General features: G+C 40.1%; 1 protein-coding gene across 2 annotated transcripts in view; it reads right to left on the minus strand.

The window, feature by feature from the left end:
- The window catches only part of GSAP (gamma-secretase activating protein), a 64,479-nt gene that overhangs the window by 36,301 nt on the left and 11,081 nt on the right, over positions 1 to 17,097 (minus strand). For both annotated transcript variants that reach the window (XM_089524603.1, XM_089524604.1), the window contains exons 3-13: positions 16,932 to 16,988; positions 15,532 to 15,601; positions 13,493 to 13,552; positions 13,314 to 13,402; positions 13,000 to 13,069; positions 8,489 to 8,535; positions 7,902 to 8,006; positions 6,162 to 6,221; positions 4,912 to 4,955; positions 3,213 to 3,298; positions 1,527 to 1,604 (exon numbers count right to left, since the gene is read on the minus strand). In XM_089524603.1, coding sequence (XP_089380729.1) covers positions 1,527 to 1,604; positions 3,213 to 3,298; positions 4,912 to 4,955; positions 6,162 to 6,221; positions 7,902 to 8,006; positions 8,489 to 8,535; positions 13,000 to 13,069; positions 13,314 to 13,402; positions 13,493 to 13,552; positions 15,532 to 15,601; positions 16,932 to 16,988 — 766 coding nt within the window. The remainder of the gene's footprint in view (positions 1 to 1,526; positions 1,605 to 3,212; positions 3,299 to 4,911; positions 4,956 to 6,161; positions 6,222 to 7,901; positions 8,007 to 8,488; positions 8,536 to 12,999; positions 13,070 to 13,313; positions 13,403 to 13,492; positions 13,553 to 15,531; positions 15,602 to 16,931; positions 16,989 to 17,097) is intronic.

Genomic DNA, 17,097 nt, shown 5'->3' on the forward strand with positions numbered 1-17,097 from the left:
TTGCTAGTTTAAAAAATAAAAAAGTAATTCAACAAGTTTAGTGTCTTGGCTCCTCATTCTATTTTTTTAAAATATGCAGTCTTAATATCTGAGTGTTTTGCAGTTGTTGCTGTTATCCATGCTTTGCAGAATGAGCAACTTCTGCATGCTTATTTGCCCCCAAAGTATTTTCATTTAGGAAAAAAAAAAAAAAGAATATAGGCTGATATGTTCTACATGCGCTTACAAGAGAAGCAGCAACACAGAACCACAAAAGTCTACCACTGTTCCAGTTTGTTACGGAAGAAATTCAACATCAGGCCCAGAATAAAATTTAAAATAACCAAGAGCGAAACAAATACAAACCAAATGGAAGTCTACAAAATAATTATTCTATTGTTATTATTCTTTTCCTTTATTCTATTGTTACTATTACTTAATATTACTATTACCTATTATTACATACATTATTGCTTAGATGTTTAATTATGGGCTGCATCCTGTACAGTAGTTACAAGATTGCAAGGTGGAGTTACAATCTTGTTACTGCTAGGGATTCATATTTATGTCGGAAATCTAAATATGACTCTCTCAAACCCACTTTTTTCAGCCTAGCCTATCCTCAACTGAAGGACTTCTGAAGTGCTGCCCCAAAATAAAGCGGCTCTCTAAAAATGCCCCAAACCAATTTTTTTAAGGGGCTGTTTTTACTCAGAAAACATCCAGGCTACTAATTAATAGAGTGGCTTGCCTGAACAACATGCACAAAAACTCTCACTTGTCACAAAAACCTTCAAAATCCTTGAATAATGGCCTCAAGCTAGCTGAACCCAGAAGTGACATGATGTCAATTTCACTCAGGAGCCAATGTGTCAAAATGATTTGTGGGAAGTTAGTAAAAACTGATCCCTGCCCACCTACTGTAGGGTAATTTAAGTTTCCTAAGCATTCTGTCTTTGGTAATGAAACAAAAAATATTTAAACAGTAAAAATACCAAAGCTAAGCCTGTTAGGGTCTAGCTTTAAATCGGCAGAGTAGCAGAAATGTGCTCTCGTCTAACTATGCTTCCCTAATACTGAGACTGACTCCAAAAACAAATACAAGTGACTTGAATTTAAAACAAAAATGTACTAATGGCTCTAATCTATATTTACATAGAGGCTATATCCTAATCCAGATAGTAAATAGTTCAAGTAAAGAAATATTTCACCATTTTTCCAAAGAAAGTTGAAAGAAGAAGAAGATGGAGGACCAACTGTTCAGTTTATAATGTTGAGAGAGAATGTCTGTTAGTCCCAAAGGGGGAGCGACCTAAGCCACATGCTTAGTTTGAGAGAGAGAGAGAGAGAGAGAGAGAGAGAGAGAGAGAGAGAGAGATTGCATGCAGGAAATCCCTAGCTATCTAAGGGAAAGTTAATGCCAAAATCTTCCAACACTTATCTGTTCACAAAAGCTCCAATCCTGTACACATTTATCCAGAATTAAGTCCCACTGAAATCCATTGTATTTTTGAGTAGACATTAGTGCTGCATTGTAAATATGATACCTTTATGTAAGAAGGACACAGAGTACGTAACTTCTTCAGGATTAACAGGAATGAGACTGTAACATATGCATAAACTTCCTATGAAGAAAAGAACATCATGTTAAGAAACTGGAGGATTGCCACTTTAATGTTATATTTTAAAACGTAAAGATTAAAGCAGCTATTTCCATTTCCATGAATAAAGCAGTAGCAACATATAATAATCTCTGTAGTGGTTTCATTAACATTATGAAAAGTTGTCTTTTTCAGACAAAAAATATTTGTCTGCAATATATTTTTGTTGTTAATATAGAACACATTTGTAAACATTCCTAAATTGCTCTGGGACCGTCTCATTGCTCTAGGTTTTCTCTACCTGTGAATTATTTTTCCTCCCTTTTGTATTTTTGTATGGAGTTTGTGTGCACCATTTCTTTCTGTGATAGAATCACAGAATCATAGAGTTGGTAGAGACCGCAAGGGCCATCCAGTCCAACCCCCTGCCATGCAGGAAATCCAAATTAAAGCATCCCCGACAGATGGCCATCCAGCCTCTGTTTAAAGACCTCCAAGGAAGGAGACTCCACTACACTCCGAGGGAGTGTGTTCCACTGTCGAACAGCCCTTACTGTCAGGAAGTTCTTCCTAATGTTGAGGTGGAATCTCTTTTCATCAAAAAATGGTATGAGACAAGATCAACTCAAAATGCATAGCACATGATGTTTTTATGGTATACATTCTACTCATCTTATATTCTTATGTTCTTGACATTTTATTGTATGTTTTTGAAATATGAAAACCTCATTGGTCTCACAATCCCATCAAACAGATTTCTCTCTATCTCTGTCTCTCCCCCCGCTATTGTATTACAGGTATAATAGCTAATTTCCAAAGCATACATCTAGTTCCCCCCTTACACATACACATAAATAATTACAGCTTTAAAAACAATGAAGCCAATTTGTTTTAAAAAGTGTCTCCATTTAAAGATGGAAACAATTTCAAAACCCAGCCTAGTAATTTACCTTGGCTCTACAATTTCACAGATGTGTATTACAACTAATAGATGCTCCATTGGTTTGTGCAGCAGTAAAAGTGTGTGTGTGTGTGTGTGTGAGACACAGAGAGAGAGAGAGAGAGAGAGAGGTTTTGAGTATTGGTATTGTGTTTTGGGAATTCTACCAAAATACACCTTCAGTGAGTGAAAAAGCACAAAATAAAAATCCATTCAAGAAAGAGGTGTCAGAATTTTCAGATCTTTGCAAAACGTTTGCTTTACCAGTCTCTGTCAAGGCAGAACATAGCAATCAAAACACCCTTTGTGTTTTGATTCAAAGGCATATCAGTAACAGAGACATATTCTATCACTGTGAAAGACAAGACTTGCCACTTATAATACTTAGGAATTCAGGAATATATAACTGGAATATATAATTCATGCGTCATAAGAATCTCAGCAAGATATATGAAAGGTATAAGAAAGAAGGGATATATCATAAAATATTGAAAGATCTGCAGTAATTGAAACACATTAGTCACAACTGACATGCATTGTATTATGCTGTGCTTTGTATTTGTCTCCAAATACCGAAATACCTACAGAGAACAAGTTCATCATGTGGTGATGAAAGAACAAATAAATTAAGCTGAAGACAAAAGTCAATGGTTCCAGTAAGTTGGATTCGTAAGGTATCATGTATGCACTACCTGTTTCACTGGTAACAACCTGGACATTCAAAGGTTTAGGTATAATCTCTTGGTCTTGATGACAACAATAATCCAAATTCATGGGCCTAGGAACAGAAGTCAGAAATCACTACGTTACTGCCAACAATGTTATATCTGAAGTCATATAAATAACCAATGTGCAGATTAAGAGCCTTATCACATTAAAAGGTAAGACGAGAGGCAGTGAAATGGAAGCGGCTTTCTGTTTACCTGCTTGTTGCATGATGTCGTAGTGCACCCATTCTCCCTCTAGAGGGAGACAGTCACAAAAACAAAGCTTTTGCCAAACAGTTTTTCCAGCACAACAAAAGGCACGTCTTTACAATCATCTCCACCAAAAATAAAATGGATGTACTGCAAAGGCTTGCGGAGAGGTAAATAGAAAGCTGTTTCTATCTCACTGCCTCTCATCTTACTTTTGTAATGCGATGAGACTCATAGTTAGACATAAGGTACAAAAACAAACTACGAGCACAAAGCCTCTGACAAAGAAGCTATTTTTTGCCAAGTCTTTCTACAATGGCATAGCTCCCCTTCTTCCTCATCCTCTGCCTAGCTTGAAAGTTTTTAGCAGCATCAGCATGGGGAAGATGGTGAAGGAAGGCTGGAGAAACAATCTTAGGTTTCAGCAATGTGTCTGCACTAAACAATACAATCCGACTGAGCTAAAAAAAAAAGGAGGACTCTACTCTAGCTGATACTATTATAGCTTTGTTTGCCTGCCTGCAAACGCAAGGTAAGCAGCAGGTAATTTCAGAATCCCTTACTGAACACAACAAAAAAGAGAGAAAGGAAGAGAGCAGATAAGCTCACCTCACAAGCTACTCATGGTATGCTAAAAAAACACCCCAGCAATATTTGGCCACAGAATTGAAATCATAAGAGTATTGAGGCTGGTGAAAGAAAAAGTCATCTCTAGATTTTGGAAGAAGCTTTGAAGTAATAAATTTACTAAATAATAAAATTAACTTTCTAAAGTTAATTTTATTTTATTTACTTCTGCAAGGGTACCTAACCTGATTGTTTCATTTCACATGTTAATAGTATTAGTTTTGAACTAAAAATTTGCTGAAACATATTAACTACTCTTTTTTTGGTACAGAAACCTAACCACATTCTTTCCTTGTATTTTCTGCTTCTGGTACCAAATTCTCTGTTAAACAAGTCTTGCTCAGGCACACATCTGCTTTGTTAGCTGAGGTATAACTGTATGTTTTTTCCCCTTATGATACTGAGCTGCAGGGATTTCTCATTCCCTTATTAATGATTTATTCTTCTAATTTTCAGCACATTTAATGTTAATATATTTTCACAATTCTGTCAAAAACTACAGTTTGTACAACTCATGGTTTATCATTACACTGCAATCCTCCAAAAACATTTTAATTAAAGTTTGGCAATCTAATAATCAAATGGAACAGGTATTTGAGTTACCAATTTGAGTCAATAATACATACTTCCATGCTTCCACTCCCCATAAAAATAATGTTGGCTCATATTCAAGGTACTATGCAAAACAGGATTAAATTAAGCTTTCAGCAAATGAGCAAAAACATTCTACCGATGATCTGGAACTAAGAGAGGTACACATAACAGAATATAAACCCCACACATTGTCCAATCAAATATTAAAACACCTTTAGACAAAAGCAGGTACAAAAACTTAGGTAGCACTCACTTTATTGCTATGTCAGTCAAAGATATATCCAAAGGTGCTTCAAGCTGTTGAAAAACAAAAAGGGACAGCACAGCTAAGAGTTAAAACCTTGTCATACCTTGACAGAGAGTGACTCTGGTTGTAATTCAGCTTTGGGCACATGCAGCTAATTTATGTAAGCGAAGGAAATAGAAGTTGCTTTCTTTATTAACACTTATTAAATAAGTAATTAAAATAGGTATGGACAATGTGTGCCCCCCATATTTTGCTGGACTGTATATTTCTTAACAGTCTAGGAATTTATATTACTTAGCAGCAACAAGCAAGTGCCAAAATTTGGTGTTAACTGATTGGTTAAGAACTGTATCACCTCAGACTCTGTTGTCGTGTACCATCAAGTCTTTTACAATTTAAAGCAACCCCAAGGTAAACCTATCATGAGGATTTCTGGGGTTGAGAGTGTGTGACTCGCCCAAGGTCACATCACATTTTACATATCACGTTTCTGAACACAAATTATTATCTGTCTACAGTTAAAATAACTTAACCTTAGGAAAAATATCACCTAGCCATTATTTAACCACTGATGATGTTAGATGTTTTCATATCCCTATCTTTACTACTAATAAACTTACTTACTTACTCAACTTCTTTGAAATGGTCTATTTTAGACAATTCAATATATAATCAAAGACCACACAAGACCTTGCAGAAATTTTGATCTATACCTTCCATAGTCAATTTCCAGTTATAATGTTGTCTGAGGTTTCTGGGAACTGAAGTCTAAAGCATCCAGGTTTCCCACTCTACTGTAGGTTTGTTGTTGTTGTTGTATGCCTTCAAATTGTTTCTGACTTATGGCAACCCTAAGGTAAACCTATCACAGGGTTTTCTTGGCAAGATAAGTTTGGAAGGAGTTTGCCTTTGCATTTACCCTCACTTTGAGGCTCAGAGACTGTGCCCAAGGTTACCCAGTGGGTTTCAATGGCTGAGGGGGATTCAAATGCTCATCTCCAGAGTCATAGTTCAGCATTCAAACAACTACATCACATTTACTCCTACTATAGGTACTCTTGCTAAAGGCCACACATTCAACTGCAACCCATCAGGTACTGAAGAAATAAAGTAGCACAAATGCTTGTCTGAACTAGACATTTAGAGACACATGGCTCTGTGCACCACTCTGTCTTAAATCTTCAAAAGTTGTATATTTTGATATCTTAAACTGGGGGGAAAAAAGACAAGCACAAAAGCTCTTCAGAAGACCTTACTATCAGTTTGAAGTTTGTATCAGGAAAAAACTGGATGCAATTTAAAGTGTCCTGTGATTCCTAAAAGAAAAATAAACACTAATCAGTATACCTTTATTGAATCTGGGAAAGTAGATTTAAGTCTACAAAAATGCAGCCAAAGTTTTATTTCTCTTAATTAATCTCAAAGGTGTTACAAGTCCCTTTGCAAACAGGAATGCCTGAAGACTTTCAAGGCTGTACCAGACACTACCTTGGCAAGTGGAAAGTTCCATACCCACATGGCTAAGGTAACAGGAATATGAGGCTGAGAAGATGGGAGACAATTTAACTGCTCTTGGGCTCAAAACAGCAAATGTATCCCCTCTCCCAATAGTTTTATCTTCAACCAAGCTAATTTGGAGTAAACAGCTATAAGAAGAGCTTGGGAGGATGGTCTTAAAAACTTTTCAGAAGCATTTACAGGGGAAAATCAGTAAGATGGGAAACAGTGAAGCATCTCCTACCTACTTACAATTTCTCCCTACAAGTGCCTCACCTCAGAACCTTGAGTGAGCATTATGAGAAAAATACAGAATAGGAATCTGTTGTTTCCCCTTGTAATTCACCAAAGACCACTCTTTGAACAGAGAGACCCTAAGACAAGGCAAGCGTAAAAACTCACCACAACATAACTTTATTACATGCTTCCTTCCTCCTCCACATTGTCTACCTTCTGTATATTAATGCTTGCGGTTTTGCTTACTCTAAAACATAGTTCACTGTTTCAGAAGATGAAACCTTTTTGTGGGTGTCAAAGCTGCTTCCCATTGCCTTTTTGCACAGGCATCTCAGATCAGTTGTGAACACTATCTTAGGCCACAAAACTCAGGGTAGATATTTAGTTTTAGCTTTACAACATTCAAGTCTTCTAGGTATTCTGTATTTGAGTGAGTGAAATAGTGATAACAACAAAATCCAAAGATCTGCCTATTTCATAACTTTTATAAGTCAAATGTGTAATGTGTAGTCAGATGTCATTTGACTACAATTCCTATCATCCTTCAGCAGTAGCTATGCTGGATGGAATTGATGGTGATTGGTGATCCAATAACATCTGGGAAGGCCCTGTTCACCATCCCTGTCATTCACCATTCTGAAACATGGCTACAATCAGCAGTAGAGGCTTCACATTTTAAGATAAACGCCAAGAGAATTTGAAACAAAAATACATTTATGGACTATAGCTCCCCAAATCCCCTAGCCATCATGGTCTCTCAGTAAGAAGACAAACAAGGGACACAGGCATGCTGGTTTGGGGAATTCTGGGAACTGCAGTCTACAAAAGAAACTTTTCCAAGCTTTAGAACAGCACTGGGTTACCTTTTCCCCCCATAATGAGAGGTCTTTTTTCTAAGTTTAAGTACACTAATTTTGCAGAAGTAACATTTTAATTTGCAATGGGGTTCAGCACTGGAATCTGTTTACAACACTAGAGTTCTCAATATGCAACTCAGCAATACAGAATTCCTTTCCCCTCATGAGGGAGTAGGCCCATCATTCCTGTACTTACCTAGGATTAAGTACAATGACATCAAAGGCAAAAATCATTAACAGCCTAGCTTTGTGTTTTAAAAACAAAACAAAGTATATTCCTCTGTCCTTTATCACAGAAAACACTGCAAACTATTTTACACTGAGCATTCTCACTATGTGTGTGTGTGTGTGTGTGTGTGTGTGTTGGTATGTAATCAAGGGAACAAAAGATTCACTGAGTTCTACCTTTGGGACAATGTAGAACAGTGTTTGTTCCATCATGTCCCACTGGGCCCAAATGAGATCATCCACAATTCTCTGTCTTGAAAGCTGGCTTGAATTTTCAATTACCTGGAAAGTAAGGACATGAGCACTAATTAGGGAGGGAGGAGTGTTATAAGAAGTGCCCAGCAGTAGCCAGGAATATGTTTGGAAAACACTGCTCCTGGAACTTCTATACATGCCATGCTAAAGATCAGAAGTCACAAGTTCACATGCTTTGTTTTCCAGAACAACATCTTAACTGGATTATTCTACAGCAAAGACACTGTCCTACTCATACCCTAAAACAGTTTTCCAGTAAGTTCTTCACTAGTCTATCTGCATCATGCCCAAACTGTCCCCAAGCTGTTTACTTGTAGCCTGCAGGGGACTTTTAGCACACTTGTTGCTGATCTAATCTACATTCCTCTATGTCTACATAGTTATCACTGTAAAATATCACTAAAAATTGCTTGGAGAAGATCACCACTGAATAAAGCAACATTTAAAAACTGTATCATGATTCCCCAGCCTAACCAGCTGCATTTGAGCAAAAATTTTAAACTTCTTACCACTCCATGTCCGTCTTCAACAACTTGGATGTCAATTTTTTCAATATCTTAAATTCAAAAACAATGTCATATTATGACTTTTTATATAATACATACAGAAGTTGTCAACCAATCCAAAGGTGTTTTTTGTTTATTTGTTTATTTCTAAGTGATTAGCACTTCAAGTTCTAACATTTGTGCGGAAATTGCTGCATGTGGGATTGTTACAAAGTGTATGATGAGGACTTAATATGGGCATTTTGTGAAACTGTACTCGTGCAGTTCAGATACACATTTTAAGTCAACGTGTGTTTAATGCAAAACATTCAGCCTATCCATACAGATCCTAGGCTACATCCGCACTGTTGAAATAATCCAGTTTGACACGACTTTAACTGTAATGGTTCAATGTTATGGAATTCTGGGGTTTGTAGTTTATTGTGGCACCAGAGCTCTCTGACAGAGAAGGCTAAATGTCTCACAAAACTACAATTCCCAGAATTCCATAGCATTGAGCCACAGAAGTTAAAGTGGTGTCAAATGGGTTTTTTCTGCAGTACAGATGAAGCTTCATTTTGAGAATACAGTAGACCCTTGTTATACGCTGGGGTTTGGTTCCAAGATCCCCCATGCATAACAAAATCAGTGTATGCTCAAGCCCCATTAAATATAATGACATCGCAAAATGGTGTCCCTTATAAAAAACGGAAAATCAACGTTTGATATTTGAAATTTATACTTTTTTTGAACATTTTCAAACCGCGGATGCTTGAATCCATGTATAAGAAGGGCCGACTGTAGTTAATAAAAACAAAGGTTTCGGTAAAAATAATGGACAAGATCCTGCAATGGGGGACATGTGTATATCACACAGCCACATGTTTGTAGATAAATCTGCCAATCCTGCTCCCAAAAAACTCATACTGAAAATAGCATAGTTCCCTTCAATACAGTCATTTCTGTGTTGTCGGACAGTGGGAGAAATAGGGGGGACACAATCAGTTACTTTGGCTGTCTCTGCAGATGATATACAGTACTTGCAGCATATCCAGCTACAACAGAATAGCTAGATCTTCTGCTCTCCAACAATTTGGAAAGGCCATGAACAGGAAGCTGTACTGCTTACAAAATAGAGGTATTTTGGTTGTTGCAGTCAGAACAAAATTCTAGGATGGGTGGGGGTGGGGGTAAAAGACTGAAATCAATATGTTGGTGCACAGTTTTGCTAGTTTTGTACCACTGGGGAATGAAAAATCATCCAATAAAAGTCCAAATTTTTAAAATAAATTTTGGGAGTTCAGAGGGTTTTAGGGGACCGGAAGAGCTTTTGGAGAACACAAAAGTGGGGCTCAGGGGACATATGTGACCCACTGGCAGCACTTTCCCAACCATGCTATAAAGAATGTATATTCATGCACATGTTTTACGTTATGTCTCATTACCATACACACAAAAGTCCAACTAGGCCATGATGCCCTAGATTTTAACTTGTCATGAAAAAGTTGCATACTCCTAAATGTAGCCAATTTGTTCCCACTCTGTTCCATTTCACTATAGCAGGGGTCGGCAACCTACGGCCCGCGGGCTGGATCCGGCCCACCGAGGCCTTTCTACCGGCCCCCGTGCAGTCCTGCCGCCGATTGCCACCGATTGCCCCTGTTTCCGCGCCGCTCCGGGCGCCATTTTGTTTTTCAAAATGGTGGCCGAAGTCTCGCGTGACCTTTCCCAGGACGGGAAAGGTTGCGTGAGACTTCGCCACCACTTTGAAAAACAAAATGGCGGTGGAGGAGGAAGAGGAGGGCCCTCCCCGCAGGGCTCCGCGGGGCTCAGCGCGGCCCTCCCCGTCTCCCCGCGGGGCCTTGCACTGCTCTCCCCGCCTCCCCACGGGGCTCCGCGTGGCCCTCCCCGCCTCCCTGCGGGGCTTCACGCCGCCCCGCGCCACCCACCTCCTCCTCTGTCTCCTCCGTCCTGCCCCCAGGCCACGCGGCGCATGGAGGAGGGGGAGGAGAAGAAAGAAGCGGAGGAGGAGGAGGGAGGAAGAGCAGGAGGAGGCAGCAGAAGGAGGAAGAGGAGGAAGAGGAGATGGGGCAGCAGGAGGAGGAAGAGGAGAGAGGAAGAGCAGGAGGAGGAAGAGGAGATGGGGCAGCAGGAGGAGGAAGAGGAGGGAGGAAGAGCAGGAGGAGGCAGCAGAAGGAGGAAGAGGAGGAAGAGGAGATGGGGAGGCAGAAGGAGGAAGAGGAGGGAGGAAGAGCAGGAGGGGGAAGAGGAGGAAGAAGAGATGGGGCAGCAGAAGGAGGGAGGAAGAGCAGGAGGAGGCAGCAGGAGGAAGAGGAGATGGGGGCAGCAGGAGGAGGAAGAGTAGGAGGAGGCAGCAGGAGGAGGAAGAGGAGATGGCAGCAGGAGGAGGAAGAGGAGGGAGGAAGAGCAGGAGGAGGCAGCAGGAGGATGAAGAGGAGATGGGGCAGCAGGAGGAGGAAGAGGATGGAGGAAGAGCAAGAGGAGGCAGCAGGAGGAGGAAGAGGAGATGGGGGCAGCAGGAGGAGGAAGAGGAGGGAAGAAGAGCAAGAGGAGGCAGCAGGAGGAGGAAGAGGAGATGGGGGCAGCAGGAGGAGGAAGAGGAGGGAGGAAGAGCAGGAGGAGGCAGCAGAAGGAGGAAGAGGAGGAAGAGGAGATGGGGGCAGCAGGAGGAGGAAGAGGAGATGGGGGCAGCAGGAGGAAGAAGAGGAGAAGGTGGTGAGTGGCCAGAGGCCAGATGGTTGGGGTTTTTTTTGTTGTTTTATTTTGCATTCTTTTTAATTGCTAACAAGTCTCCCTGCTTTGACAATGATAGTGTGGTGATGATGATGATGATGACGACGACGATGATATATAAGCCAGCTTGAGAAGCATGGAGGCACTGTTTCTGAAGCCAAGAGAGTGTCACCTTCCAAAGTGTGTTTTGTGTGCTTTTAATGTTAACAACTCTCCCTTGCTTTGACAATGATAGTGTGGTGATGGTGATGATGAGTCAGCTTGAGAAGCATGCAACTACTGTTTCAGAAGCTGAGACAGTGTCACCTTGCAAAGTGTGTTTTGTGTGCTTTTAATGCTAACAAGTCTCCCTTGCTTTGACAATGATAGTGTGGTGGTGGTGATGATGATGATGATAATGATATGAGTCAGCTTGAGAGGCATCCACGCACTGTTTCTGAAGCCAAGAGAGTGTGACTTTCCAAAGTGCCTTTTCTGTGTGTTTTGGTTCTTTAATTGTGATACTGATATCAGAAAGCCTCTGAGGCAAGGCCAATGTAAATTGCTGTGATTTTTACAAACCCATGCACACTGAAGAAAAACCAAAGTCCCTTGACCAAGTACACACTTCTGAGAAGTACACTTGGTCCAAGAACGGTGAAACCACCTTGACATGTTCAATATGCATAGCCATGTTAAACCATGCTAAGTGTTAAACCCAAGGGGTTTGGTTATGGAATAAGTCTCTGAAATATGCAAGAGGTCATGTTAAGTAAAGCCATGTGAAATGCACAACTGTGCTGTTGTGTGTGTTTTGGAATGCAGGTTGGAGGTGTTTGTCCAGAAAGGGACTGAGGAGGAGAGGGTGGGCACACGCCTCCTCCTCCTTGCAGGGCTTCAGTGGAGGCTCCGCCCCCGGAGGGTGGCTCCGCCCCAGAGGGTGGCTCCACCCCCGGAGAGTGGCTCCACCCCTGGAGGGTGGAAGCTCCACCCCCAGCATGCAGCCCCGCCCCGGAGGGTGGAAGCTCCACCCCCCGGCTTCGGCCCCGCCGACTTGTCTGAGGGACAGCAACCCGGCCCCCGGCTCCAAAAGGTTGCCTACCCCTGCACTATAGCTTCGTTAAACAAACCATGAGAAATTTACTCAGTGTATCATCTGAATGACAACTCTTGTCATGTCACTGACAAGTCAGAACTGCAAGCCAGGATTTGATGTGAGCTTAGAAATCCTGGCTAGTTTGAAAGCAGCAGTCCACCCTCCCCATATGCGGGGGATCTGTTCCGCCCCCCGCCCCCACGTATGGGGAAAAGAGCGTATGCTCAAGCCCCATAGAAAACAATGGGGTGTGTGCTCGCAGTGGCACATGGGGCATTTGGCACGAGTACACATCCCATTATTTCTGCCGGGGCTTGCCTTCTGTGTAAACTCAAAGTTGCGGAAGGCAATCCTTCATATAAGGAGGGCCAACTGTATCACTGGTGCAAATAATCAGTGGCTTGAAAAGTTACTTTTAGGACTTTTTTTTAGTGACCATATCAGCTAGGGTATTTGGGAAGTTTTAGTCCAAAAGAGTAACTTCTTCAAGCTCCACACATAAGTACCACAAAATATTTAATGTGATATTACCCTTTTTAAAAAACAGATTACACTACAGTCTATTAATTAATCTACAGTTAACATACAAACAGGGCACAACAAAAATATGTAGTACATATTGTTTTAGCTAAGCTGCTTTGGATCCCAAATTGCAAGAAAGATGGAATATTAAACAAATAAATATATATATTTTAAAAATGCTTACATTTATCTTCGGAAATCAGTAAGAGACAGCTTTCTGAAGAAGCATTTGTTTCTGCAACTGGATATAGAAACTGTAAAAGGAAATTATTCAAAGATAACAGACAAACTAAAGCATTGCCATTGAAACTAGATAGTTAGTTAATGGTGCACTATACAACTCTAGCTAATATAATGGTATCATTTTTTAAGTGACAAATTATATTAATGATAGAAAGTAAGCTTCCTGTCACTGTGACACTGACAACACATATCCTAACAGCTATTACTATACACCTAATTTCTTTTCTAGATGAAAAGATCAATGGGATCACTTACTTGTACTCTGATACAGCTGTCCACAGCCTTTAAAACTTTCACGTTATTAACCGGGTGAATTTCGATTAGCAAGGTCAGACATTTAGACACTGAGATAAAAAGCACAATTAAGGCAAATTAGTCTGTTGTTGGTGACTATGTCCCACACTCACAAACAGTTGTATCAGTGTTTCAAGTACCTGGCTGAAGTAACAGAAGATTTACTTTTTCTTCCCTTGTTGACTGAAGAAAGCTGACAGCTAATTGGGAATAATTGGGAAAAAGAAATCCACATCAAAATTATAATACTAAATATTAAGTAACGCTACCATACTTATGAGAGTACACAGAAATGTAAAATGGGCAGTTATTAGTTCTGAATACAGTAGACCTATTCAATCATTGGCATATACCCATGTGCTGACTCACTATTCAACAATTGATTGCATAGGTCTACTCTAGTTCGATTCAACCTACTAAGATGCCATTGGAGTTTTCCACTGAAAATGGTAACATTCAGATCAGGGTTCAGACATGTAATCCTCAACTCAATTCAATGTAATAATAATAATAATAATAATAATAATAATAGATTTATTTCTAGCCCGCCCAATCACGAAGAATCCGGGCGGGTTACAACAATAAAATACAACAAATTACAATAGAGTTAAAAAAAATCAAACCCTAGACCTACCACCACCCCCCATTCCCAGTACTAAAACAGAATTAAACAGTAATAATATTAAAACATTTAAAACATTAAAAACATTAAAAACACTGAACAACCAAAAAATAGGCGGAAACATTGGCGGGGGGAAATAGACAAATGAGGGGACAAATATCTCTATATCTGGGGAGGGTAACTAGGTTGGAAAGGCTTGCCGCAAGAGATCCGTCTTGAGTGCTTTCTTAAAAGCTACCAGAGTGGAAATGTGACGGATCTCCTCCGGCAGGTTGTTCCATAGTTTAGGAGCAGTAGTAGAAAAGGCCCTCTGGGAGACTGATGTTAGCCTAGATTTTTTTGGCTGTAGTAGATTTCTTCCAGAGGACCTTAGTGTGCGGGACGGACAATAGGGAAGAAGGCGTTCCCTCAAGTACTCTGGGCCCAAGCCATGTAGGGCTTTAAATGTGAATCTTAGATTAACTGCAAAAGCCCATTAAAAGTGCATTTCAGATTTCTAGCAGAAGAATCTGTCCCTTTGCCACCAGCATGCTGCACATGGAGGAAATGGAAGGTGGGAGTGAAAGAAGAGACAGAGATTTATGAAACAGAAGGAAAGTAAAAAATAGGTGGTGGCAGGCAGAGTGGGAGGGTATAAGAGAAAGGTCCAAAACACACTGCAGAAATAATCCAGTTTGATACAGCTTTAACTGGCTCAATGCTAGGAAACTCTGGGCACTGTAGTTTTATGAGACATTTAGCCTTCTCTGCCAGAGAGCTCTAGTGCCACAATAAACTAATAATAAATAAATAAAAATTATTTATATCCCGCCTCTTTACAAAAAGCAATCGGGGCGGCTTACAAAGTTAAAATATACAGTCCAAACCCTCAACCCACCCACCCCTTAAAATACAATTAAACAGTGTGGAATTAAAAGCATAAAACATACTTTAAAAACAATACAATAACTGTGGTGAAGTCGGAGGTCAGCAGTTAGATTTTCCTTCCGATGGCCGGAGAACTATTCAGGAAAGGCCTGCCAGAAGAGATCCGTCTTTATAGCTTTTTAAAAGCTGTTTAGAGTGGTAATATGACGGATCTCTTCTGGCAGGCCATTCCACAATCTGGGAGCAACAGCTGAGAAGGTCCTCTGGGAGGTCGTTGACGGCCTTGTTTTACAAGGCTGTAACAAATTTTTCCCCAAGGATCTAAGTGTGCATGGAGGATTATATGGAAGCAGGCGGTCCCGAAGATAGGTTGGACCCAAGTCATTGAGGGCTTTAAAGGTGATCACCAACACCTTGTACTGGGCCCGGAAACTGATGGGCAGCCAGTGGAATGATCTTAATTCCCAGGATTCCCTAGCACCAAGCCAAGGCAATTAAACCTCTCTCAAACTGCATTATTTCTGCAGTGTGTTTTGGACCAAAGTTTCTCTCTTGCTCCACCCACTTTCAACTTTGCCCATCACTGGCCTGCAACCCTGCCAATTTTCAGGAGGAAGTTTGGTAATTTGTCAAGATTCAGTGATTCTTCAAAATTATACAAGAGAACTTTAACATGGTTGGGGAACATACCTAAAAGTGTCTTTTCATTGTTGACTGAGCAACTGATCACATGCAGATCTTTTTCAAAGGTATACAAGTGCTGCAGGAAAAAAATATACTTAGTTAAATTACAAATGATATTGGACAGCAGGTATTACTTCAGCACTGAGAAAAACTATCCTTACACCTTCCAAATTGGCTTTCTTCAAAGCACACACCCTCAGAATCAGCAATTTTTATATTTTTCTGTAGCCCAATATATGCCTCCACAATTATCTACTTGCTATATTGCATTTAGATTATTTATTCTGGGGCTCTCTAGAACATAGAACTGTACATTATTTATGTGCATTTCACCCCATTTTCCAACACCTCTGCTCCTCTTGTCTACTCTCAGCTGTCCCTATCTCGTCTGTCCATCAGTGTATTCACATGCAGCAGTGAATGACCAAATGGAGGTAAGACTTACTGTTCTGATGGTGGTGACTGGGAAAGTGAGCAGACCACTTAAGTATGTGAGATGAAAAGCTTAGTCCTAAGTTAGTGTAGAGCCATTAAAATGAATGGGATTCACTAGTCACAACTAACTTATATATCAGTGATTTGAATGGGTTTGCTCTAGACAGGAATAACATTAGATTTAGCCATAATTTCCCAACATTACACAGATTCACATTCTCCAATGGGACCAGTGTGTGGCCTGGTGGTGGTCCTGGATGCGAAGCTGGCAATAATTTCTAGGATGGCCTTCTTCAATTATATCTGGGCTGTCAAAGAATTTTGTCTTGGAGAATTAGTGTTCCATAACCCAGGCAATCACTGGTCCCTGGTTTATACTATGTGAACCTTGGAAGAAGTAGGTGGTGCAGAATGCAACCATTCATAGTGATGGAAGATGGAGAACATGCAATGTCACTACTTCTGCAAGTTTTCATTTGCTAGTAAATGTGATTCAAATGGCCTGACTCAAGTTGAATATCAGAAGCAGGCCAAATCCCAAGGAAGTTCATGCTATGAGTGCTGAGAGCAAGAGGGTTTTCTTCTATACTTGCAACACATATTTGAAATACTATCTTACTCCAAGGAAAAGAGCCAAGCCTCTTAAATTTTATGATGCTGCTCAATCCTATCCCCTAGAAGGCATTTGAAGCAATCAAAATGCTATTTTATCAGGTTTTGTTGATATTTTTACAAATATACAATTATGAATTATCATTTTCACCATGGATTTCATGATGGTTGGTTTTGTTGAAGAGACTGTGAAGTTTCCACTTTGCCTTGTGTATTTAAGCTGAATGAAAATGTGATGAATAGAAATTTTACCTTATATGAAAAAGTTTTAATTTTTTTTAGAAAAAAAACTTTATTTTAGAGAGGATCAAACCGTTTTCACTCTCTAATTAATCCATGGATTGTGAATTACATCTTACCTGGTTTTTTTCAGTATGGCGATCATATAATCCTATATGTGTGTGTCCCTGATTCCCCTGCAGAGAAAGTGAATTAGCCATGATTATACAAAGTTTTTAAACATTCAGTGCTTGCCATTGATAAGGGAACCCTCTAACATTGTCAACTTTGCACTATGTTTCTGTG

This window comes from Sceloporus occidentalis, unplaced genomic scaffold, assembly GCF_023333645.1.
Source record: "Sceloporus occidentalis isolate IW3139 unplaced genomic scaffold, rSceOcc1.0.p SCAF_5, whole genome shotgun sequence".
NCBI classification, from domain to species: domain Eukaryota; kingdom Metazoa; phylum Chordata; class Lepidosauria; order Squamata; family Phrynosomatidae; genus Sceloporus; species Sceloporus occidentalis.